Genomic DNA, 25,377 nt, shown 5'->3' with positions numbered 1-25,377 from the left:
TGGGCTGAACAGTCTAGCTCAGGGCTGAACACTGGCCTTAGCAACACTGTCTGTGCTGCGAGCAAGAGGGCAGAAATCGAACACCAGGTGGCTAGGAAATTCATCTCAATAAACAAGGTGCTGTACTGGGTTTCTATGTCTCGAGTCTAAGTTTAGCTCTCACACAAGTCAGAAGTAAACACTGTAGAAAGGACACCAATACAGCAAATGTGAAAGGACTCACCAGCACCAGCTACTTCAAAAAACATTGAAGACTACATGTACAGAGGGAAGGGGAGAAGACACACAGAACCTTTTCCTGTGCCAGCTGGCATACATATAAGGACATTTTCTTCTTTTGGTGAAATTACAGTACTAATATAGCTAAGTCACTGCAGCTACCTTCCACTGTTACAGAAGCTAGCTAATATAATTTCCAGTGCTATCAATGAGAAAAGTCTTCCTTAAGAAAATGGACACTAACTTATTTCCTGTATGTAGCTGCAAATCTACTGTAACTGCCGTTCTTTTTCCAGTCCGGCATCTACAGCTTCAGAAAGGTGATATTAAGTTGGAGAGGGCTCACAGAAGAGTCATAATGACTCTCAAGAAGAGCCTTAATTAAAAGAGAAGTCTCTTGTATCAATGGCAAAAGGACTGTATCAAAGTACAGGCTTAAAAGAAAATTTAGAAGTAATCTGATTGCAGTCTCTAGACATACACCACACATTCAGGGCCACTTTGAAATAAACCACTTAAAGGTAACATTATTAATCAGCTGAAAACTAAAACTAAGCAACTTGTATCATAAGATTACATACTTTTAAGGAGGGAATTAACTACTGAGAAAAGTTACAAGAGACAGAGAATGCACTAAAATATGTTCTACATCAAATGAGAATTCCATCTTCTGCATGTAGCATGGATTGCTTTAAGATTACCAATACTTGAAAATATGTCATTGGATAACTAGATCAGAGACTGAAAACCAAAATAAAGAAGGAGAAAGGAAAGAACAACAAATACTAGAAGAGTCAAGTTAGGAACAGTAAAAGGCAAGGCGACTAAACAGCTTTGGGGTAAAGCTGTCCTGTTACTAGGATTCACACAGGCAATATTGCTGCTGAGATCAGCTTGCTTGGGGAGATTGTTAAAATTATTAAATTACAGATAATATCTTTTCACATACATGAAAACATGCTAATGTAGAAAAATTCAATTGGCCTGATCATCTACTTAACATAGGCTACAACACACAATAATCCCACCTGGCCTATAATACTGGAACCTGCAATAGCAGGAATAAGAACAGAAGCAAGTTCTCTTTTCCTCCTTTTCCCTTACTCATGAAAAGGGCCTAACTTTGCAATGTGTTATATCAGTGGTTTTGCACTGAAAACACGTATGTTCTTTACACTAGTGACTAGTCTGAAAAAGGCCTACTATGAAAACTGCATGAAAAATTGTAACTTGTCCAGAGCATTCTAGTTTTAGGTAGAGGTTATGATACTTACACTGCCTCTTCAACAAGTTTACTTTAAGTAGATTTATTATTAAGGTCAGATCCCAGCTTGATAACACAGTGGGATCTTCCATTTCAGGTAAAGCAGGAAACATGTATTTTGTTTTCAGCCCACTCTGATAACATCAATGCAATTAAAAGGCCCTCACTGTACTTTTCTTTGAGGGCATTAAAAATAGGAATTATTATTAAGCTTCCAAATCCCAAACTGAGAGAACAGAAGTACACTGACAAATAATGTTCCTCCTAACCTGTCAAAATTTCAAGTAATTTAATAATTTCATACCAAAATCAATTACAATATCAGCTTTTATTTGCATTATTCAGTCACAGAAGTTTCTATTTGCTATAAAGCACACTACTGACAATTGCTCACAGTGGCAAGACAGAGGGCACTAAGAAATCTGGAAACTGGCATGGTGCTGACACACAAGAAAGGGGGCTGAGGCTGTGGTCAGAAGAGCGAGCCAGAGACTTCTGGTCTCCAGGGAGAGGGCTTTTCTTCACCCCTTCTCTTGTAATCCCCTTCTGCCTAGTTTTTCTTCAGTAACTGTCTTGTTTATCCTTCTTTTCTCCCCACTTCATTCTCTCACTCAAGTTTCTTTAGGTCTTGCTCTGTTAATAGTAAGAGTTAATGCCCTTAAAACAGGAAAATAAAAAAGTATGATGGAAGAGCAGTCTACAGTCCTTTGCCCACTTACACCCTGGGACTGAATATAGTTGTCTTGTGGTTAATGATCCACCTTCCTTTGCCCATTTCTGTTCTGCCTAGTGATATAAAACCCTAACACAAGTGTGACACCAGTATTTGGCCAGCTATAGCGCTATACAAAGCAGTGGTCTTTATTCAGTCTGTATTGCTATTTGAACATCAACTTTCTTTTAAGGAGAGATTTCCTCAGAATCCTGAGCTGCATTTTGTCCATTAAGCTACTACTAATTGCTTTTGCCTGTAGCAATTGCTCTGCTGACAGGCAATTTTTTCCAGATTCAGCAAAAAGATAATAGTTCCCATGGTGAATCTTTGAAAAGCAGAAGTTAGTGATATTACCCAGTACAATACCTATGGCTCAATGTTAAAAAGAAAACCACAACAAAATGGACCTATGGACTATCAAAGTGGTGTTTTATTTCCCTAAAACCCTGCTATTATTCTCCAAGTGACAATGTCTTACTAAAGAAAAGCTTGTTTTATTTAATGCCACCGTTATCCATAACTTTGCAAGCTTCAAAGGGAGTTTTTTCTCAAACAGTGGAAAAGAGCCCTCACCCACCCTAACTGGTGGGTTTACTTCTAGAGCTGAAAAGTTAGTAACTGGTCTATTAATTGACCTTTTTTTTCTTAAAGCACTTGAACCATTTCAGACAAACAGTCTGCTCTGATTTTAAAAGAGACTAATGCAAATGTTAGTCTTAAAGACTCATTTAAAAAAAAATAAAAATCTTACTGACAAAATTACCATTCAGTTTCCCAGAGTTTGTTTTTTCTAGTTTGTTCAAATACAGTAATTTTGAATTTTCTAAGGGTAATATTTTTATTGCTCTTTACCATTACATTGCTTTGGTTTATGTATAGTGGAACTATAAACATATTCTTGCCTGTCTTGACCTAAACCAAAAATGCAGCATCCTCATTCTATCATTTTCAGCTCTCTTTACTTCCAAAAGCACACACAGATGAAAGCATCTATTAGAAGACACATTTCAAGATAGATACTGCTTCTACACTTACTGGCAAGCAATCCGATTCCATTTGCTAGTGATCCAACCCAAGCAGTCTTGCCTTTCCCTTCTCCAAACACATCCAGCCATTCTAAATACAAGACTCCCACCGCCAGCGGTGATCCGTAACACAAGAACTGAGTAAAGAAGGAAACAACAACAATCACCCAGCCCCAGCCACCATCTGGTGGTTTCCGAAACACCATCTTCTCAGATGAGCGCAGATGTACAGGCAGAACCTGTGTAAACAAAAACCAAACAGAACAGAGCATTAGAAATGTGACTGCCCTTGATTTGCTAATACAAGTGAGCTGTACAGAGAAGTGCACATTCAAGCAGAAGCTTATTTCAACCATCCTTCAAGAAATACATGCAACACAGCATGCAGGCAATGAGAGTTAGTTACCATTTGGTACTTCTACCTCTTCTGCATAACACAGGAACAGTATAGAAAGAATTAATAAGTCATACATACATCATCACTGTACTACAGAAAGGGGGAACATTTCATTTTCTGAGTGTTAAATAGGCCTTGTGAAGACCCCAGGCATTAATATCTGCCAGAGTTCAACGAGAACACCACGCGGCCACCTGCTGTTAAGACCTCAGATATCCTGAGTGAAGCACATAGGCTTGAAGGACGAGAAAAGCTACAAGTATGAAACAATCTCAATAAATAACTTAGGATTGAAAAAAAAAAAATCAATCACAAGTATAAAAATATTAGTTAAGGTCCAAAAAAAAAAAAAAAAAAATCTCTACTTCGTTGTAATCTCAGCATAGTGCCTTGCAGTTTAGCAAGGTGTTTGCCACCAGATAGTGTACTCTGGGAGAGGCAGGCCAAGAGGAAGACTGACCTTCTGGAAATAGTAACAGTTCAGTACTCTGCTCTGTCAACAGGGTGATGTGTAGATGAGTGATGCATCCAAAAATCACCTTCTAAGTATTAACAAGTGAAGTGAGTTTTAAAACTGTGTACAGGTGTGGCTTATACGCCAAGACATGACAGTATTAAATACGCACACAAAAATCTCCTGTTACAGCGTCCGCCCTCCGCACCATTTGCACACAACACCCTTCCCCAAACTGGCAATCGCTTCTTGCAGTCCGTAAGTGCCACCTCACTCCTTTGCACAGCAAGATCCACCACCTGTGCATCTATGGCCTTTAATAACTTACTGTCCTCAGACCTTCTTAAGACTCGTTTGTGAATGTAGGGACCAATACCTCTAAAATCTAGCAAAGAATTTTTTCTAAAAATTCGCTGAATTGCTTTGGAGTTTGGATGCCTCCAATGAGATTGTGAGTCCCTGCGCACACAACTAACCTGCCCTCCCTCTCTACAGGAGCGATCTGCCGAAGTGACGATCACAAAACCCATGTTCTGTTCCTGGCTCTGTCACTAACCAGACGTGTGATTCTCAACAATTTTATTTCCTTTATCCTGTAAGATAGAAAGATAAGATCTTACGCTGTTTTCTTTGTGAAATATTCTCAAGGACCATCTTCATCCTGCAGCTTACACATTAAGACTGCTGCAGTAACAGTAACAGTTCTGCTCTGGGAGACCCCCAAGAGGCAAAGCAGAAAAATAAACATGTCGCACTGCCTTTTGGACTTACAACCCAGAGGAGATGGAAAAAGACTACTGCTGATGAAAGCAGTGGTGTAAACAAGTAGACAATAACAGAATGTCCATTCAAGCTCCTCGTACGCTTTGGTCAGACAATTTTAAAGAATTTGCATGGAAGACTTACAAAAAAGCTACAGTATAAAATTCTGAGGAATAATTACTAGAGAGACATGAAAAAGACCAGTTCTAGTTTACAGATGCACTTAAATATTACTTTGAGGGTAGATACTTACAGGTGATGACAAAAAAGTCCTTCAGCTTCCTACAAATGTAACTTCATGTGGCGACTCTACCTGCAGAAAAAAAGCAGCAAAGCAAGTTTTCAGCCAAACTGCTGCCTTCACATTAGATTCCTTCTTTTTAATATCTCTTCAGAGGAACTTAAATTATCTTGGTGGAGAAATACTGAACCCTCCTCAATTAATTAACACCTGACAGCAGCCTTGAGCCCCAAAATAACAAAAATATTGTCTACTAATGTAAAATGAACTTTGACATTCGAGGTCCTTTAGGAGTGATTTAGGGTTTTAACATACTGACAGTCCTTCAACATACAGTATTCCCAGTTACAAATGCTACAAAGTTATATGTTTCAGTTATAAATGTCAGCTCTGATTTATTTCTCCAAATGTCTGTTAAGTGTCCCTGATTACACGAGATGCAAGGGCGACAGCTGCGATAGACAGAAACCATACCATACCATAAGGTAGCAAAGCATTAAAAAGCTGCTTATAGGTACTTTCCTACGCCAATAACCTTTACACAAAAGGAGATCCCCATATTTATACACAAAATATTTAAACTATTTGTATGTAGTCACCAAACGGGCTGACATATGCATCTCTCTGCATGGTAAGTAAGTATCACTTGGCTTGTTTTGTCCCTAACTGGAGTAAAAATGGTGGAAATAAGTAACAGCTTCAAGAAAAGACACTTTCACTGAGACAAAGCAAGGAAGTTTTCAGAAAACAACTAAAATAATGGAAATAAAACAGTGACTAAGCCCAACTCATATTTGTTTAAAAAGCAATGTTTAGAAAACAAACACATTTTGACTGTTATATTGATTTCCACTATATTGATGCCCTAAAATTTGGCACAGAGACAACTCTGAGTTCAGTTCCACTACTCTAAACATATGATGGGGAGGAAGGGAGGGCAGGGCAGGAGAGCAAAAAAGTTCTCGTAGTCCTAGGTCACGTAGCCTTTTCTAACAGAAAGACTAAAAAAACCCCAAACTGTGGATCAGTTCCGCACCTGCTGCAAGTCTGCACAGCTTTACTGACTTTAACCAATTGCTCCCAACTTATGGCAGCAAGAGAGCAGACCTACATCCCGATGCCTCCTATTTTGCACCACAAATCTCTTTTGCATCTTTTAGCTAAATAACAGAATTTCAGGTAGCAAAAACATCTCTACTTCCTAAACACTTCAAGCCATTTACAGTCTGCAATTGTCAAGCAAAAAGTGAAAGCCACTGTCATTTTTCCCTCCAGAAATCATCCTCAAAGTGAAAACAGATAGACAAAGTCCCAGAGTTTGTTTTTAAAAGCCAGCATGACCTGGCTTTTCTTTCCCTTTCTTGCAGGTTGCTCCTTTGTCTCACACCGCTGTGTGCCTACTACCTAAAATAAGGCGTATTTTCTAACTTCCCTGAAGGCACGAAGTCCTCCTGAAGGGAGCACGTGAGCTGAGAGCCCTGTGCAAGGAGCCTGTTCCCCACAGCCCTCTGCCACAATAGATAAGTTAAAGATCTCCCAGTCAACCAAGCCGCTGCTGGAACTGTGGATATCAATACACCCTTTATTGGTACGCTGTTTAATGCTTCCCTGAAAATGACAAGTTGTAGTATAAAAGCTTAGGAGCACAGACAAGAGGATAGTAGGAACTAAACTTTCGCTACTCTCAACACTGCCTGCCTGGGCATCGAATCTGTGCATCAACACAGAGGGGATCGGGAAGGATCCAAAGTGCATTTTACTGTTTTCTATCTGTGCAGAATGAGGACACATACTGTACAGATAAACAGGATCATCAAAAATAAAGCAGGAGCCTACACAGAAGACAGCGCTCAATAGTTTTGTTTTCTTTTGGAACCAACCAGGAAGACTCGTGTGATCCTGGAAACAGACGAACAACCACGGGTTTAAGATTCAGGTGGGAACCATTTTACAAACCTCACTGTTAACAAAACCGAAGGATGTTGTTTCAGACTCCAGGAAACCTAGTTACATCAAAAATACTGAAATGGAGAAATCAAGCATGAAGAATTAAACAGTAACTTGAAGTTTGGTCAGAAAAAGCTTTTCAGTGAGTGTACTCACTGCGAATAAGAATCAGAGGAAGAGAGCTGCTTGATGAAAGCCTCTACCAACAACAACAAAAAGAAACCCTAGAGAATGAGCTGAACAACAACAGTTTTAATGTGGAAAGAGAGAGGTGTCTGGCTGCAACTATTTTCTTTTATCTAAGCAGCTTTATCAAAATATTGAACTCCTCCTATAAATCTTAAAATTTGGCTCATAGATGACAGAGGAGCACAAAAAAATAATTGGTCTAAAGAACACATGTACGACTGAAATGTTAGCCCTCAGCATAGAAACTTGTATTAATCTGTGGCAAAGGGAATCTTGAGAAAGACAGTAGCAATACGCTTGTCTCCAGCTTGTTATTTGTGCAACCGGAGTCTGGGTAAGTATGCTGCTTTCCGCGAGCAGCACATGGCTGCAAAGAAAGCCGATGTCAGCAGAATCACTGTGTGATTAACACTCAGCTATTCCAGTTTTGCAAGGCACTGGTACAAATTAAGATGGTACCGGCCAGAACAGCAACATCCCTCATTTTAAGTTGAATTAGATTTCATGTAAATTTCTATTTATTTTCAGGCAACATTCCTGCAATTATCACGTGAAGCTCCTGCTACCCTTAGCTTGTGAGGAACACCTAGAGTGTTAGAGCAGCAGTGATGCATTAGTTGTTTCTAACGTCCACCTGCGTGTGTACTGACATGACAGTGTAAGCACTGTATTAAATGCACTGAAAAGGATGCATCTGTACTCTGATGACATCAGACTTTAACCAATGTTCTAACTACAGTAGTTCCCACGTTTAAATACTTGTCTTTAAGTTCTCTCCCACTGAATGCACGTATTTCCCTCTCAGTTCTCAGCATTCAAATCTACCTATTCCTCATGCTCCCCTACTTCCCCTTTTGTAAGCTATACAAGAGGCTCATCAACATAAATATTTTCTCCCATTTCTGCCCGATGAGGGAAGAAATGCGGAGTTCAAAACAAAACAAAATACCAGAACAAAACTTACCGACGACCTAATAATGTTTTTTCCATTGTGCAAAATAAGTTCACATAAAGAAGCATCAACCAGGGCAGCACATAAACCAGCCAGCCTTGTACAAATCTGTCAGCTCAGCAGAACCAGTCCTACCTGTTTGCAGAGCCCCACTGCCCCAGAGGGGATGGAAAACCCCCTGCAAGTGTAACCGCCTGTCAGACACCAGCACGCATCCACGCAGACAGATGTCAGCCGGCGCTGCCGCAAACCACCAGCCAACTTGTTTTACCCGAGGAGAACTCCTCTGCGAAACGGTAGCGCCGTGCGCGCCCCACGCATCGCAGCCTGCGAGGGCGGGCTCCCCGCGGCGCCCGTGGCCAGGCCCTCCGTGGGGATGGAGGAGCTCTTATAGCCCCCGGCTGGCCTCGCCTCGCCTCTCCCCACGCCCCCGCTCCAAAGGGCCGCGTTACTCGCTGACGCCTTCCACCTCCAGACCCGTTTCGAGGGGAAGCGCCAGGCACCACGGGGTGTGAGGACAGGCCGCCCTCGCCGGCCCGACGCCACGCACGTGGCGAGACAGGGTCGCGCCCCGCGGCCCCACTCCTGGGCAGCTGCGCCGGTGCCGAGGGGTGCCCGGTGCCGAGCGCCCACAGCGGGCGCGGATGCCGCGACAGCACCGGGTGCCCGCTGGACACCGGCAGGCGCCCAGGAGAGACCCCGGGAGGTGCCGGCAGCCAACACCACGGGGCGCTCCCAGTGGGCACCCGGGGGCGGACGTCGATGGGCGCCGCAAAGGACGCGGCCGCCCCGGCGGGCACCCAGGGGTGACGGCAGGTCCCGAGGCAGCTCCTCCCCCGAAGCGCGGACGCTGCGGAAGCCCCGGCAGAGCCCCCTCGGGCCGGGCCGGGCCGGCCACCCCCCGCACCCACACCCGGCGCTGGAACAGCCCCACGGGGCCTCCCGCCGGGGCGCCCAGCCCAGCCCAGCCCAGCCTCGGCGGCCCCGGGGGGGGACCCGCCTGGCCGCCCCCCTCGCTCCCCTCACCCGCAGCCCGGCGGCGCCCCGCGGCCCCCCCGAAGCCCGGGTGCCCCCGAGGAGGCGCCGTCCCCGTTACCTGCGCCCCGCGCCGGCAGCAGCGGGCGGCCCGTGGGGCGGGGGCGGCCGGGCGGGGGGCAGGAGCCGCCCCCGGCGAGCCGGGGCAGCCCCGCATCCCCGGCGCGGCGCGGCGGGGCGGGGCGCGGCCGCGGCCGGTGCCGGCACGAACCGGTTGTAACTCGGGCGGGGGGGAGGAGCCGCCGGGGGCCGCCAGCGCCTCCAGCCCCGGGGCGGGGGGGCTGCCCCGGCCCGGCCCCCGCCCCTCCGGGCAGGCGTGGGGCGGCCTCACCTCCACCGCGGGCCCCTGCCCTCCGCCTCCTCCCTCTCCTCCTCCTCCCTCCCGCCCCGCTCCGCGGGCGGACGCCGGCCTCGCCGCCTCCCTCCGCCCCGCTCTCGCCGGGGAGAGGCGGACACCGGTCCCCGGCTGAGGGTCGCCCCCGGCCTGGAGCCGGGCGGCCGCAGCGGAGCCGGGCCAGGAGCCGCCCTCGCTACCCGCCCCCGCGGCGCTCACCGTGGTGTCCGGCCGCTGCGCCCGCCGGCTGCCCCTGCTCCACGGCACGACGAGCCCCAGCACCATCCCCCGCTCCCTTCCCTCTCACGCCCAGGCTGAAGCCCGGGAGGCAGGAGCAGGACCGCCGCTCCTCCAGGCATCCCGCAGCGGCTCGGAACCTGCTCGGGTACCACAGGCAGCGCGGCCGCTGCAGGACGGGGAAGGGCGCTGCCTCCCCGCCACCATCGTTGCCCAAAGGCCGCAAGCTTGCCCCGCAAACGGCGCTGCAGGCAGCGTACACACGGCGCTGCTGCCCCAGCCTGCGAGCCCAGGCAAGGCGCGGCTCACTGCTGCAGGCGCGCAGCCGCTGCCCTCAGAGGCAGCCGCGTTAGAGCCCGAGCCCGGAGCGGCGTGCGCGGCCCGTACAGCGCCCTTAGACATATGACAAGGCAGCTGCCGACTCCCACAAGCTCAGCCACCTGCACCTTTCACCCTCCCGACTGCGAAATCTGTGGCAGAAGCTGACTGAATACTCAGCAGCTATCAGCCTCTACCCCTGGCCGTGTTCAGCGTGACAGCGCTGCTGCGCTCTCTCCTGTTAGGTCAGCTCAGGTACCCACACAAACTGCAGGTGGAAATACAAACATTTCCGGAGTTGAGTGAAATTCCAAGAGCTGAAATATTCCTAGAGCTGAAATTCTGAAGCAATCTCAGATATTTAGAGCCTGTGCAGTTCCTACAGATACGACATAACTTCCTTTTCAGACCTGCACTCCAGATTTACTCCTCGGTGCAATATTTACAAAGGTTTATGAAATTCAAGTATCTTTTAAAGTGCCTAGATCCACCTCAGAGTGTCCAGGTAAATAGTAAAATTAATACTTGCTACTGGAAGGACTGGCAGAAGAATGACAGCTCTGAAGTGAGAAGGCCTCAGCTGGCACATGGTTCAGTTTTGGGTATCTCATGTCAAAAAGGGCAGCCAACTGAAAGGAAAAACAGAAAAAAAGAGAGAAAAAAACAAACCAAAAAACCCAGAATCAGAGCTCTAGAAAACTGGTCCAGGGAGGAGAACTGAAATAAATGGCATTTAACCTAGAGAGAAGGCAGAGGGGAAACACTCTTCAAGAAATACAAGAAGTCATGGCAAAAAGTAATGAATTGTTCTGCACACACATTAGACAGCTAAAAGAGGTGAGTGGGCTTAAACTCCATCAAGAGATACTGCTTTAGATATTAGGAAAGCAAGGCTAACTTGGTACCAGCTGCAATTTCTTTGGGAGAGCATAGCATTTTGGGAACACACGTGCACTGGGTTGCAGAAACAAATGACTGAAGACAGCTGCCCAGATAGTAAACAGCCTCTGTTTACTTTGATCATTTCTTGGGCTCCAGGATGCAGGCTGAAATAGAAAGGCTAACTGAAATCTTCCACAGCCACACAAGAGATGACTGGAAAATAACAATTCTGAAACAACCGTTCAAGATATGCTCTTTCCTACACTTCAGTACAAAACTAATAAATACGATAAAACCTTTTTGCATACAAGTGCATATAAAGCTCCAGTTCCTGTTAGAGTGCTTGATAGAAGTGTTTTATTTTTTGAATTCTACAGAAGCTTAAAAGCCAATGTTGTGGGCTAAAATTAAGCACAGGACATTTCACTCTAGCAAAACTGGTCATGAGCATCAGAAAAAGTGGTGACGAAGAATATTTGTATATTCACAAGTAGTCATTGGACTCCTGCATACAAGAAGCTTGGAGTTCATAATGGTTTATCTGTACAGGAACATCCAGAAGAGTTAAGGCACATCAGTTAAGAGCGTACACTGAAATACACTGGATCTTTATGCAGATGCAAACTGACTTTAGATCACAGGCAGCTTTGGATCTGAACGAGAAGCTCCACTTGGGAATAAAACTTTAAATGAATACATATTGATCCCAATTGCTTTGCTTTAACTTCTCTGGATGACCTCCTGATGACAAGTGCTCCACTTTTAATTAACTTCACTTTTCATATGAACATGCCAGTCAAGCTCATACCATAATTTTGAGAAGGCAACTTTGCTGGCAAGAGACAGACCTGTGAAAACAAGGACAGAAACAAAAGGCTGGAGGAGAGTCCCTCCTCCATGTCTCCTTTGTCCTTGGTTTCATAACAAGCAATGCAGCTCCCTCCAACTCTAGGTTTCTGCTCACTTGGCCTACAGTATTTTGGCAACTGCCATTTGGCTTAGATTTCAAATCACTGATTAATCTTCTCATATCTTCACTTCAGAAACCCTTCCTACAGGGCCTTCAAAGGCAAGTGAATTATAATGATGCCATAGCCACATCTTTCATAACCACACTTTTGTCTCACACATAACCAGACGAATTCTTAAATCCTCACTTTAAAATAGAAAATGAAGTAAAACATTGAACAATGCCTATAAAACCCCTCCCTCCCTCAGCCTCTGGGGTTTAAGAATCCAAAGGATAAAGGTACTCACGTAGCATGGCCAGCGGGGAGAGCAGCACCTAGTTAAAAAGTTACCTTATTTTTGGGAATCCATGTGGCAGGATGTGTAGTTCTAGGTCACTCACAGCTCTATCAGCATACAGATCTAGACAAATTCTCTACTCTGCAGACAGTGCAGCAGCAGCAGCTCCTGAGGGTACAGAGAAGAAATTCAGAGGGTATTCATACAGCCATCCTGGAAGGGGTCCTTCCCGGCAAAGAATGCAGCTGGAATGCTGAACACCCCTAAACTGACCAAAAAGGAATTATCACCCTGGGTAAAGTGGGGGGATGTTTGGGGTTTTTTGGTTAGTTGGTTGGTTTTTTTGTTTTCATTTTGTTGTTTGATTGTTTATGGGTTTTTTAAAAACAAGGCACATAATCCGCAATGGAGGAAAATCTCAAAACATAAACCAATTCCAAATATTCGATCAACCACTGTCCTGTAACCTGTGGTCCAGATTGGGAAGCATCCTTTTGTACATTTGCAGTCTTTACAAAATCTGCATAGGAGAGAGTCTGGAATGAAAGGGCCAAGCTAGTATGTCCAAAGTTCATTGTTGTCTTAGGTGTTTTGTTAACTTGCTTGTGGAAAATGTCCATTAATGATTGAAGGGGAAAAAGGTGAGGAAAGCAATCGCTAGTTTGACTAGAGTTTAATTTAAGCAGATGCATTAAATATCTGTGCACTTACATAGTCTAAAGGACACTCATTTGTCTTCAGCAGCCTTAAAAGGCAATACTTCAGTAGTTATAATTTAACCCTTCATGTGAGAGGCAGCAAGAGTGAGGCTCGTCAAGTGCTGTTTGACCACATTAAGCAGGATCATTATACCTTCCCTCAGATTTGTGTGAAAAGGAATAAGATTGCTTAAGCTGCAAAGAATACAGATTTCCCCCCAAGATGCCAGTAAAGTACTACAAAAACCCCTGGTGTCATCACAGCTATGCTGGCAGGGAACTTAACCTACTTTGTTTGAGGAGATGCAGATCTAGTGGCAGAACTGCCTCCCCCCACCCAGTCAGTCTGTCTGTCGCTGCCAGCACACAATGCAGTGTGTCCACACCATCGTCTTCTGAAGAGGTCCCATAACACAGGCAAGACCTGAAGTAGGTGTTCAGGTGAACGGAATCACCAATCTAACCACCATCTGACAAACTGTTCAGTTGTATACTTCCAAATGCTGATTTGTAAATTAATTTTCTGATTTAGTCTTTGAATCTCTATATACATGCAAAATAAACATCACATGCAAACCTTCCTCCAGGTTGGACGGGGCTTTGAGCAACCCGGTCTAGTGGAAGGTGTCCCTGCCCGTGGCAGGGGGGTTGGAACGAGATGGTCTTTAAGGTCCCTTCCAACCCAAACTATTCTATGATTCTGCAAAACTTGTAACAAAAGAAATATAGCAGTCATTTACATTGAAAAATTATAATCTATTTTTTTACTTTACATGACTGAAAGGGGTTTTTTTGTTCTTACACTACCCATATAGTTAATGAGAACATGGAAAGATTACAGGAAAAAGTTATCTAAGAAAAGTAATTTCATCTTGCTTCTGACTTCAATACTCTTGCTATGCAACACAATCAACTCATCTTAGTTATAAGGATGTTTTTTGAAGATTTCAGAAGTAAACTTGCTTAGTGGAAGTTTGTTATAACAAACGAGGGAACTAAGACAATTTTTACATAATGTAACCTTCTGAATCTGCTGCATACATTTGCATTCTCTAAACTGATAAAGGAACTACTTGGGTTTGTTAAATAATGATGCTTTATGTATTAGAACATTAAGGAAAAATCACAATAATTTAAGGCTATCTAAAAAATCACATATACTTCAATTAAACTACAATAGTGCACATGAAATGACAAATAAGTGCTGGCAGCATGAAGCACATCTGCTAAGAGTGTGAAATGGAAATAAAATTAGTGCTGCATCCTCAAGCAAAGAAATTTATCAGTTCCATTTCTCTAGAGCATCCACTTTCAGGGAATATAAAGTAGTACATTTTTATTATGGCATAAGTCTCTCATGACCTCTAAGTTTGCCATAAATTCACCAAGATCAATGCCAGTACAGACCAAAAGTGCTATTTTTACCAAGATAGAAATTTTCTGTTGTTCAACCCCATCTCCCCATGTAGCATTGATCTTGATAAGTGTCCCTCGAGTAAAGCTAAAACCTAGTTAAGTTGGTGCATGTTATACTGGGATAGCTCAGAATGCACTCGATGTTTTAGGGAAAGGATTCAATTTTCTTTACAGATTGGAAGAAGATTCCTTACAGAAGGCAGCCATCTCATATAGGACCGAATCTTGTATATAAAAGTATGTATGGTTACATTAGAGAACCAGATGTCAGTGAAAATACCTGCATATTAAAAAAACCACAATACATAATCAAATCACTTTTGCAGAAAATAACTTAATAAAACACCATTCCCCTTTCTAGATGTCACACCTCTTTCTGAGCTATTGTATATAGGGCACAAAGTGCTTGCTTAACTAGAGGGAGGCAGACTGGTTTATGCTACCTCTGTTTTTTTGTTCTTAATCAGGAATATCAGATCTCTTTTCTAAGTTTTATTTTTTATTACCTTCATGCCCTAAAAGGCTAGCATAACAATCTTTAATAAAGAATATGATGCAAATTGGTTAAGCACATTTTTACTTTCAGCAGTGGGTGGACAGAAAATAGAGAACTGGATCCTTAGTAATGCTGAAAAGCAGCATGAACTACAACAAAGCAAGTACCAGAATGTCCCCTCTAGTCCCATGCTACAAACTCCTGGGTGATGGCTGCAGTAATCAGAGCTGTGGCAGAGGGCATGATGAGGTGGCAAAAATGCATAAAGAACGTCCTTTAAGAAAATAATGACTCATTTGTTACACAGAACTATCTCCAGCTTCTGCCTGTTGAGCACATGACACGGAGCAGGCTGTTACCAACCACATCACACGCCTGCTGATTTTCCAGTGGGACTTGGATCGTTCAATACTGTGTCAGTCGGATGCTCTAGAAATCCTCAGTTCCCCTCTGGTGGATAGCATTTAGTCTTTGTAAAGACTATGTAAAACAGCCTTTGCAAACACGGGCCAAGTAGATGACTTCAGCTCCAGAGCAAGATGACAATCTCAGCATATCAAAGGCAAGTATTTTTGTTGAGGTAGTCACCAGGTAGAGCATGAACACTGGAGACGGCTCCTCAGAAGTGCTGTTTGCTTATTACCCACTGACAATCATCTACTTCTTGTCAGTAGAGAATACCAAAGTTTAATGGCACATATTTATCAGGGCAGGAAGTAGCATAATGCATTCCTGTGAGACTCTGCAGAGTACAGGCATACACTTTTCATCTTGCCTGAGTATTAAGTCCATTTAATAGAGTTGTGTTAGCTTTTCCCTCACTTATTTAACTACATTAAAATACTGAGGAAGGCATTTATTTTCTGTCAATGAAATGAAGAGGCTAATAGTAGCAGTATGAAACAGCAAGAGACCTAAATTCATCTCAGTGCAATCTCATTTCAATGCAAATATTGTCAATTTTTTCCTGTATAATGCAGTTCTGCCAGTTATTTCCAGTATTGCCCTTAGCCTAGTCTTGGGTTTTCACAGGCTGAGACTGCGATTCCAAATTACACTGCCTTTTTGTAGTTATGCTTATGCATTGATCTGTTGGCGATACAGCACATGCTAAAGCAATTCACAAGTTATCTCCAAATGTCTGTAAAGTGTCCCACAAAGCCTACATATTTTAATTTCATACTGCCAAGACGAACTCAGTTAGTGGAGGCACAGAAGGAAAGGAAGATTCCACAATGGAAGAGGTTTATTTTAAGCCTATGTTAAGCTGCCACCAGGGCTTGTCTAAATATAGATCTGTCCACTGTAAACACCCTTAGTCTGCATTTAGTGTGGACTCATGCAGAGTTACTCAGCAATGGCAAGCAGGCTTTACATTCATGCCCAGGCCCGCAATAACTCTGTCATAACTGATTCCCGAAGAAACAGTTTGTGAGTGAGTTTCTGCGTCCAAAAAGAAACATTAACCAAGAAAAGCTTACCTCCTCCTGTTGGCATCATGCCTTTGTCATCTAAGCTCTCAAGATGAGAAGCAAGCTCACTAAGGGCCTGTTGCTTTCAGGCTCAGCTCTTCAGCTCACCATGATTTGCAAAGGACAGGGAAGCAGGGGCTGCGCAGACATGTTCCTTGAGCTTCTGCAGCAGCTCACATGTGACAAGGCAGGAAACAGCCTGCGTTGGGCAGGTGTGGGTCATTGTTCTGCCGCTCAGAAATCCTGGCATCTGTACCATGCTTTCCTGCTAACTCCTGTCCTCCACTTGTTAATGCTTGCTCTGCCTTCGAATCATCAATACTTGTTTTCTGCAGCATAAATACTGTGTTATATTGAAACCATCTATCTCAAGCACTGGTCATCTCACTGCATCTGCAAAGAGCTTGGACAATTTACCAGCAATAAATTAGCTTAAAATTTACTTGCTCTGACAACTACAATGTAAACATATCCGGTGTGTTCTATCACTGCAATGTGATACTCCCTCCAAGTTTATGTGAATCATCCTCCCAATGACTGTGAAGAGAATTGGAAACCATTGTCTGTTTACTAATCATTTGAGCTTCCTTACCAAAAAAGTACAAATACAAAAAAGCGTGCCTTCCCTGAAAAAACTTGGGGACTCCTCTGTAACTTCCCTGTAAACCAGACATAAATGTGTAACTGTACCTGTGTTAAACTTTATTTGGATTTTGGGCTTTGCTACTCAGAGTATATGGCAAAGATTGCCAAATGAAAGGATCAGGACACTGTATTTAGTAAGCTAGCAGCCCAAGATCTGCCAGTGCTGTGCTCTTGTGCTGACCCGGAGTCAGAGTTGTGTGGGTCGGCATTTGATATGGTTCCAAACCTCAGTGTAATAGCTGAACCTAGATGAGCTTTCATCTCTGACGCACATCACCTACCAACTAAATTATGTAACAAGATCTACCTTTGAAACCTTTGCAATCTACTTTGAAGTGTCCAGTAATCATTACAACAAGTAGTGGAACAAGCAGAAAAATTAGAAAATCAAATGGTCAGTAGAACATATGCATATGAGGACAGGCTGAGAGAGTTGGGGTTGTTCAGCCTGGAGAAGAGAAGGCTGCGGGGAGACCTTATAGCGGCCTTCCAGTACTTAAAGGGGGATACAGGCTACTCTTGATCAGGGGGTGTAGGGATAGGATGAGGGGTAACAGGTTTAAACTGAAAGAGGGTAGATTTAAATTAGACAGAAGGAAGAAATTCTTTACTGTGAGGATGGTGAGACACTGGCACAGGTTGCCCAGAGAAGCTGTGGCTGCCCCCTCCCTGGCAGTGTTCAAGGCCAGGTTGGATGGGGCTTTGAGCAACCTGGGCTAGTGGAAAGTGTCCCTGCCCATGGCAGGGGGGTTGGGACTAGGTGATCTCCAAGGTTCCTTCCAACCCAAACCACTCTATGGTTCTATGTTACATACTCATTCATGTCCTGAAAACGGGCCAAGGAAGGTGGTTTCTTCTCTGCCCTGCAGATGACTCTTCTAATGCAACATATCCACACAGCAAGCCCTGTCCAAAGCCCTACAGTACTCCTCAATCATTTTGTAAGCATCAGGGTTTTATTTATTTTCCATTGCCATTGTCTGTGGCTTTTTCCCATTTGAGGAAGACTCCGCACCTGTAGCAAATAACGCTCCTTACACAACATGGCCAGGCTGAGGCGCCTTGACAGTCTTATGGAGTACCTGCTGCCCACTACAAATCAGGCATCAGATGCTTACTGTAGCAGCAGCTAGAATCATGTGGGAGTGGCATAATCATTCAGATGATCGGCTCTCTGTAACTGCTGTCAATGTTTAGAAACATTCATTCACTTTTGAACAAGGCAGGAAGTTTCTTTATAGCACTTGAGTTTTGGACAGTTGGTGTTATCCTTATTTCACAAGGGATGCTTGTAAGACTTACTGGTATGACAGGCCAAAAAAATACGTATGAATGAGGCACAAGAGAACACCCCCCTCTAAAGATAGAAAGGGCAGAATGCATCTATTGTGTGTCAGTTTCCTTTAAACTACAGAATTTCTGGGCTCTGAAACAGTGGGTGAAACTGCCTGTGCATCATGCATACGAGCAAAGCATCAAATGGCAAAATGTCTACCAGTGTGTTTCAGACTAGGCAATCCCACTTTGACAGTGAGATCAAGAGAGAGAGGCTAAACCACCAGCTCACTGACCTCAATCTTAGAAAACCCAATGCTATTACATACATAAATAGAGCTCCAATTGATTGATTTAGATGGCATTCAGACAATGTCACTGGAGAACACTGAAGTACACTCTAGCAGGCATAAACAGGTCTACCTTGGAAATCTTGCAGCATGTTCACGTCCAGACTAAATTAATGTGGAGAGTTTCTGGGTAGAGATTGCCTTGATCCTCTTGCCCCTTACAAAAGCTATTAAAACCTGAAAAGATTTTGCCTGAACAGTTCGAAATTAGATCACATCTCACATCTAAGGTACATAGTGAAGTCTCTACTTTGAATTCACAAGGCTTTGGAGATTTTTTTTTTTTTTCTCCCCAAAGCAAATTCATGTATTAAACACAAAGAACAACCACTTTCAGAGGAATCTAGAATGCTTCCTGAAAGAAGGAAGCAGTCCTACCTTGAACTGTGGGATTGCACAAGTCAGACCCATGACTACAACATGAGACTGAGAGCCAAGCCAAGGTTCTGCAGTGGGGTGTAATTTAGGTAGGGGTAGCATGGGCTTGGAGTGAGCTCTTCAGATTCTTCTCTCCTCTTAGCGATGAGTCTTGCCTCAGAGAACGGTTATTTCTCCATTGATTCATGCGGCTTTTAGGTAATGAGAAGTCCCTCAGAAGAGACATAATATCTGCAAGGATATTAAAAGGATTTGAGAGTCGGACAAAGAAAAAAGTGTCCATTTGACAAAGAAAAAAGCTATCCTTATTTGGCTATACTTATTTTTGTATTTTGGAAATAGTTGAGACATTGGAGAAAGTTTGTTTTAAATATCTCTACCCAGGCTTGGAATTTCCTTTTAACACACAAAGCATTCCTATACAGTTAATAGGTGTGTAAACTGACACATGAATTTCCTCTTCCATTTTCCTTCGCATTCTTGTTCCCCTCACCTCAAACAGTCATTAAAAGAAGTCTCTATAATTTGCCCAAGAGGCCAACTGGCACAAACTTTGTATACAACTAGACAGCATCTTAAATTCAGGGCCAGGGTCTTCATAGAAAAATCCCATTGCTCCAAGCTGCAGTAGTATTTTTTAAAAAAATATTATTTTATATATCCACCACTAAGGAGAATAATCTTAGAGCAGATTTACCCTAGTTAAAAGAGTTGAAGTAAAACAGGTAAAAAGAGATTAATTTTAAATTTGAACAGGTCAACAGTGAATCAAAGCTGCATCTGCAGAAAATAATTTTGCTTAAAGGGAAGTTTTCTGCTTTAGGGTAGGCTGACAAACCACCTTAAGTTTCTCCAGTCCAGAGATGGAAAACATCCTTAATGGCTTCCTTTAACCTATCTTTGAAGTCCTGCAGTAATTATGTAACTGCTCTGGAAACAGAAGAGGGCAGCCAGGAACCCTGCCTCTGAGCAGAGCACTTGGGAGGGGAAAACAAACAAAAAAGCCTCTGCTCTTTGCTGAGACTTCCCCCCACCTCAGCCTTAGGCCAATTTGGATGGGAAAGCTGTAGCAAGTGTCAGGCTTTTATTGTCTGCTCTATTTTTTGGGATTTGTTGCAGAGGAAGAAAGTGGAGGAGCCTCAGCATCATGTGAGCAACTTTAATATTAGGGCATAAATGTCAAGAGAACAGTGCCCTGGCTCCTCTTGCCCCTGTGGGAATAACGTTGCTGTGCCTTTCATCGAGCTCTGAGATCTGAGGCTTGGAGGAAGCGTTCAGTTTAGAAACCACTCTAAAACTTTCAGGAAGGTGTAGAAGACGTCAAAGCTAATTTCAAAGCCCACTCATCCATTTAGAATTTGCAACGAAACTCAGTTCTCATTTCTGCTTGTCTAAGTTCAAAATAACCTCACTTTAGTTATTTCATCAGTGTGAGCAAGAACAACAGCTGACCCACAATATCTAGGTAAGTGCCAATTTCAGCCCTCAACAAATCCAAGTATTTTGGGGAACTGATCAAAGGTTCATTGATGTTTGCTCAATTACATGTTAAAAGATTTCTTGCATTAATACATTTTAAATAAGATCAGGTGGCAACTCATAAATGGAAGTGGCAGTGCTGTAAAAAAAGAAAAGCATTTGAAAGATAGGAAATAACTGAAAAGCATGTGAGAACATGGAAGTTTTACTGTCAGCAGCAGGTGAGACTATGATAGCATGACAGTTAAGCCTGGCAGGTTCATTATCATCTGTAAATTGTAGGACATTTGTATCATTAAAGAAAAAACTCTAAAATATAGTTCTGCAGTGGTAAAGGAAAGCTGCCCCAGCAATTATAGAGGATTGCTAAAATGCAGTACGGACCAAAGAGCAAGATTTGCAAGAGAAGCAAGTAGCGGGCAAATAAAACTGGTAGCATATTAACCGAAAGAAAACCAAACCAAAATAAAAAAAACCCGAAACCACCCAAACCGAACAATGAAGGTAAGAGGTTTAAATATATTTTCATTATACCGCACACACACACAAAAAAATACCGGGCTACAATTTTGGCTGCTTGTGCCAGTATAAACTATTCAGGATGTGAATTTTGTAGCCTGGAAGACACTCTCAGTCACAATCAGTTCTAACAGTGTATAGTTTATTCAACATTTAATGGCCTGACCTAGTAAATCTTTAGCAAATCTTGAGCAAATTTTATTACTATCATGAGGCATCCTGACTCTGATCAATTAAACATTAGGACTCATTAGGAAAGAAAGTAGCTTACTTTTACAGTTTTCTTCAAAGAGGTTATCCACGAAAAGTGGAGATACTTTCTTACATTTAACAGAAACCTGAAACTGAGCAAAAGTTTCAGAATCAGAATATTCTGAATACTTCAAAAGAACAGAGTTCTGTAAAGACTGAGTAAAGTGAAAGTATTTGGAAAATCAAGCTATATAACTAGTAAGAGTACTGAAATCTGGTCCACTGCCTGTTAAAAAACAAGCTGGATTTCCCCCTCACTCAGTTATTAGCTAACGCAAAGGCAAGATTCTGTTCACTTTGTGCACTCTTAGCCCTTGTTATTCCCCTGGCACATCCAAACTGTTTTCATGTGTTGCTCATAATGACTTGTTTCATTATTCAAATCAACATTCTGTAAAATGTAGGGTAGTTAAGCTGTTAAACACCAGAACAGAAACAAAGTCTTTCTTTCCTTGCCTGACAGTCCTGCCCTGGAAACAGTGGTCCATGTTGAATGTTAAAAGTTCAAAGTGTAAAAACCCTTCAGGGGTTCTTGCTCTCTGTAGACATGGGAGATGGTGTTCACAGAAGCCGATTATTTTCTTCATGTTTTTCTTTCCGTTTTCCTTCCGTATGTCTCTCCCCTCGGACCCTTTGCACACAAAGATAGGAACAAGCCAGAACCAGTTTAACTCTGAAACGAGAGCCTATCGTGAGCAGTTTCCATGCTGGTCTCCAGCTTGCACGCTGGCAGGGCTAAAAATGTGCTATAGTATTCAGTCCAAAATGGGTTTGGTTTTGCCTTTCTCTTACAGATCAGGCAGATGAATAGAGCTAAGATAGGTGGTAAAACTGGCAGGACATTAATATTTCTAACCACATTTGCACATGCATGAAGATTTCCCTAGCAATATCTCTCTCTAGAAAAAAAAAATCATTATGCTCCAGACAAGCTTATCAGGGTTATTGGTGTCAAGAGACCATGTTTCCCCTAGAATCTAGGTAAGAATTGGGTTGAAATTATAGTTAACATGAATTTTAGTGCAAAAGGCCATAATTTTAGTTACATGGTTTTCTAAAACATACCGTAAAATAAAAGTTAAAGCTTTATCGTGCAATCTTGACTCACACAAAGTGTTCTCACAATACATCATCCCTTAAATCAGGGAGACTGCTGGAAAAGGGCACGGTATTCCCAGAGCAGCTCTGGGAAGTTCTTGGGGTGTTTCAGCTAAAAAGATAGGTTCCCCTCTTAATTCAGTTATTAATTTCAGTTACACAGAGTTAATATATCCACTTAATATTAGGAGATGCTTTAGTTTACACAGAAGCTTTTAAAAGAAATGTAATGACTTTTCACAATATGAAACAGTTAACTTGAAAACATTTAATTATCTTCAGGAACTAACAACATAAAAATCGTCCTTAATTAAACACTCAAGACAACAGCCAGACTAATCCTAGAGTTCCTTAATAGCATGAGGAATGCAGTAAGTTTTAGCAGGTTTAATTCTAAGGAATTAAATGTATGTTGTCATGGCTAACACTTGTTTTGGAAAGAAAACCCAGGAAAATAAATTTAAATAAAACTTATGACACAGTTCACTAAATCTGCTGCAAAACCTCTGTGCAGGGAAAGTGAATAGATGATTTCAAAATTATACAGAAGTATGTCCTGACAAGCAACAGCAACACAAGAGTGTATTAACTTTAAAAGCCTTAATCATTTTAACCACCCATCCACAGAAACTCACTTCTAGCTACAATTTCTGTGAAAATCAGGATTTTGCCAATATGTAACACTGCAGCTATGGATTTGATCATATTTAGGAACTTTAATTTCTCTACTTCCAAGGTTGTGCTATATTTTTTACTTACTTTGGGGCCTAGATAATTGACAGATTAGCTCAAGAGGTAGATCTAGATCTACAAGACATGCAACAGCAAAAGAGTAACCCCAAAATTCACTGTCAATCTTTTTTTCCCCCATTTGAGCAAGTATACATCAATACATAAATTATAACCTATTTCAGGTAAAGAAGGCTGTTTCATTGCCGAGGGTCATATGCAACCTTTAACATCTCAGGAACAATGTCCTGGCCCCTGCATTGCCACTTTCAGGACCTTTCAGGGTAATCGACCATCTCAGCAATTCCCACAGGGTTCCTTCCCTGCTTTTCCCTACTGGTAAGTACTTCTACACTTTTCTGTCTGGCCTTGCCCTCTACTTTCCTGTCTGCTCTTAGCTTTCCAGAAAGTAAGTCTCTCCAAAGTTCATCCAGCTCTCAGTTCTCTCATCTAACTGGAGTTTGCTCTGATTCTTTCTGGTGCCAGCACTGCTGTGTAAGTGCAACAGACTCTAGTACTGTTATGCAGCTTAGGGCTGTTCACAGCCAGTAGAGTTGGCTTTGTAGTCCTAGCTAGGGAGAGAGGAAAGGGCTAGACAAAAGATATCTGAATACCTGTCCTATTTTCTCTCTGCCCCTTCATTAGTCTCAAATACCACTCTTCCCTTTCAACCAGGTCCATCTATTCTCCTGCTTATCATGGCAGCACGACATCCCAACATTCTTCTGCAGTTGTTTATCAGTGTCACACATCTGTATTAGGCACACTTTTAGATATAGGATTGAGTCTAGTGCCATTTTGAAATCACCAGGCGCTTTCTTTGACCATTATGGCATTTTGGTTTGTTCTTAGAATTTAGGATCATCAGGCAAGACTGTGCTGTGGCAGAGAGCTGCAGAACACAGCCCATGGAAAAGGGCTGCTGAGCTGGCCTTTTACCTGCAAATTCCTGCTGTTTCAGGTTCTGGAGAGACATAAAGCTGCCAATAGCCAGGGGGGTGGCAGGCTACAACCCTTACAGTACCCAACCTGGTGGGCCAACAGCACGCTTGTTTGCAGAGCTGAAAGCTGCAAAGCAACCTCAGCCTGTGCTTCCTGCACAGTCCAGTTTCCACCTTATTCTGCACGTAGCTACAAGGGTGGAGGAAGGCTCTCTTCCATGGCTCTCCCAGCCACCTCCGCAGCTTTGGATCCAGCCCATGGGGCATGAGACACCTGAAGGTTCAGAAGGTGCTGAGCACATCAGTCTACCTTGGGGTAACTAAGCATGGTGCAACTGTCCCAGTGCAGGCGGGTGTACAGAAAGGGGAATAACAATACCTAGACAGCAGTCACTACAAAAAAAAAAAAAGTAACCATCCAACCCTTTTCATATCACAAAGACTGCAAAAATTCCTATACAAGTGGTCCAAAACAATTTGCCTTATTTGGTGATGCAGATTAGCAAATCTGCATATTCCAAAGAATTGGTCAGGTACCAATCTCAGCTGAACTGCAAAATTACTTCGTATTACTAACCTTCCTTCTTTCCCTCACTAGAAAATAAGCAAAAGTAGATAGCACATGTTGAAGAGCCAGAGAAAAATCAGGATGATTTTTAGGAAGCATGAAAAAAGACAGGTCACAGCAGATCTTAAATTTCCATCTCCAGACAGAAAGATAAAGTACTCATTATTACTACTCCACTTATTTTTTGCTGTTGACAGCCAGTACAGTGTTAAGATTCACCATGGAGTTACAATCTGTTTTACTCAGCAGTAACTGTCAACATGTACTCAGAGCCAGAATGGCAGAGTCCAGTTTGCAACGCTGCTTTTCCACACTGGATCGAAGGGGCCTTCAGTTTCAGGAGAAAAGCCAGAGTGTGACTATAAGGCCTGAGTAAGAAAGGAGTGAGGAGTGGTATACTTCTGAAGTTCAGCCCCAAAAATACATTCCACACTGCGACATGTAATGTTTTAGAGAGGGGATCTCAAGCTATGAAAATGCTCTCTACCATGCTGTGATCCCTGGACACAGATGGCTACACCCAGGTGTTCTATGAGGTTCCTGTAATGTCTCCAACTCATCCCCAGTATGACAAAGAAAAGCATTCATGCTGTGAAGTTTAAATCAGTCCCACTAGACATGAGTATTTCCCTCTTTGTTAGGAAGGATGGAGATGGTCGCACAAAAGATACTTGAGACTCCCACAGATCAGTTCTAGTTTCATTAAATTCACATGCCAGATTTTGTTCAAGCCTCAGAGAAAAAAATATGGGGCATACTGTACAGCATTTTCACTAATACAAAGAATTTGGAACTAATCTTGTTCCACCCTGCAAACACAAGCCATATCTAGCTTCCACTTT

At 43.0% G+C, this 25,377-nt stretch overlaps 1 protein-coding gene across 6 annotated transcripts in view; it reads right to left on the bottom strand.

Moving 5' to 3' along the window:
- Positions 1-19,180, bottom strand: part of SLC16A9 (solute carrier family 16 member 9) — a 29,192-nt gene extending 10,012 nt beyond the window's left edge. The window contains exons 1-6 of one of the 6 annotated variants that reach the window (XM_074830386.1): positions 18,950-19,180; positions 12,273-12,387; positions 10,615-10,718; positions 5,090-5,149; positions 4,551-4,667; positions 3,234-3,462 (exon numbers count right to left, since the gene is read on the bottom strand). In XM_074830386.1, the coding sequence (XP_074686487.1) occupies positions 3,234-3,462; positions 4,551-4,604 (283 nt within the window). In that variant the 5' untranslated portion in view covers positions 4,605-4,667; positions 5,090-5,149; positions 10,615-10,718; positions 12,273-12,387; positions 18,950-19,180. Of the gene's footprint in view, positions 1-3,233; positions 3,463-4,550; positions 4,668-5,089; positions 5,150-9,261; positions 9,367-10,614; positions 10,723-12,272; positions 12,388-18,949 lie in introns of those variants that run through there. The other 5 variants (XM_074830389.1, XM_074830388.1, XM_074830387.1 and 2 more) reach the window with 5 other exon arrangements.
- Between the last annotated feature and the right edge of the window lie 6,197 nt (positions 19,181-25,377).

Source organism: Strix aluco, chromosome 7 (genome assembly GCF_031877795.1).
Source record: "Strix aluco isolate bStrAlu1 chromosome 7, bStrAlu1.hap1, whole genome shotgun sequence".
Classification (NCBI taxonomy): domain Eukaryota; kingdom Metazoa; phylum Chordata; class Aves; order Strigiformes; family Strigidae; genus Strix; species Strix aluco.
Note: the sequence above shows the minus strand (reverse complement) of the source record. Positions and strands in the feature narration are given on the sequence as shown.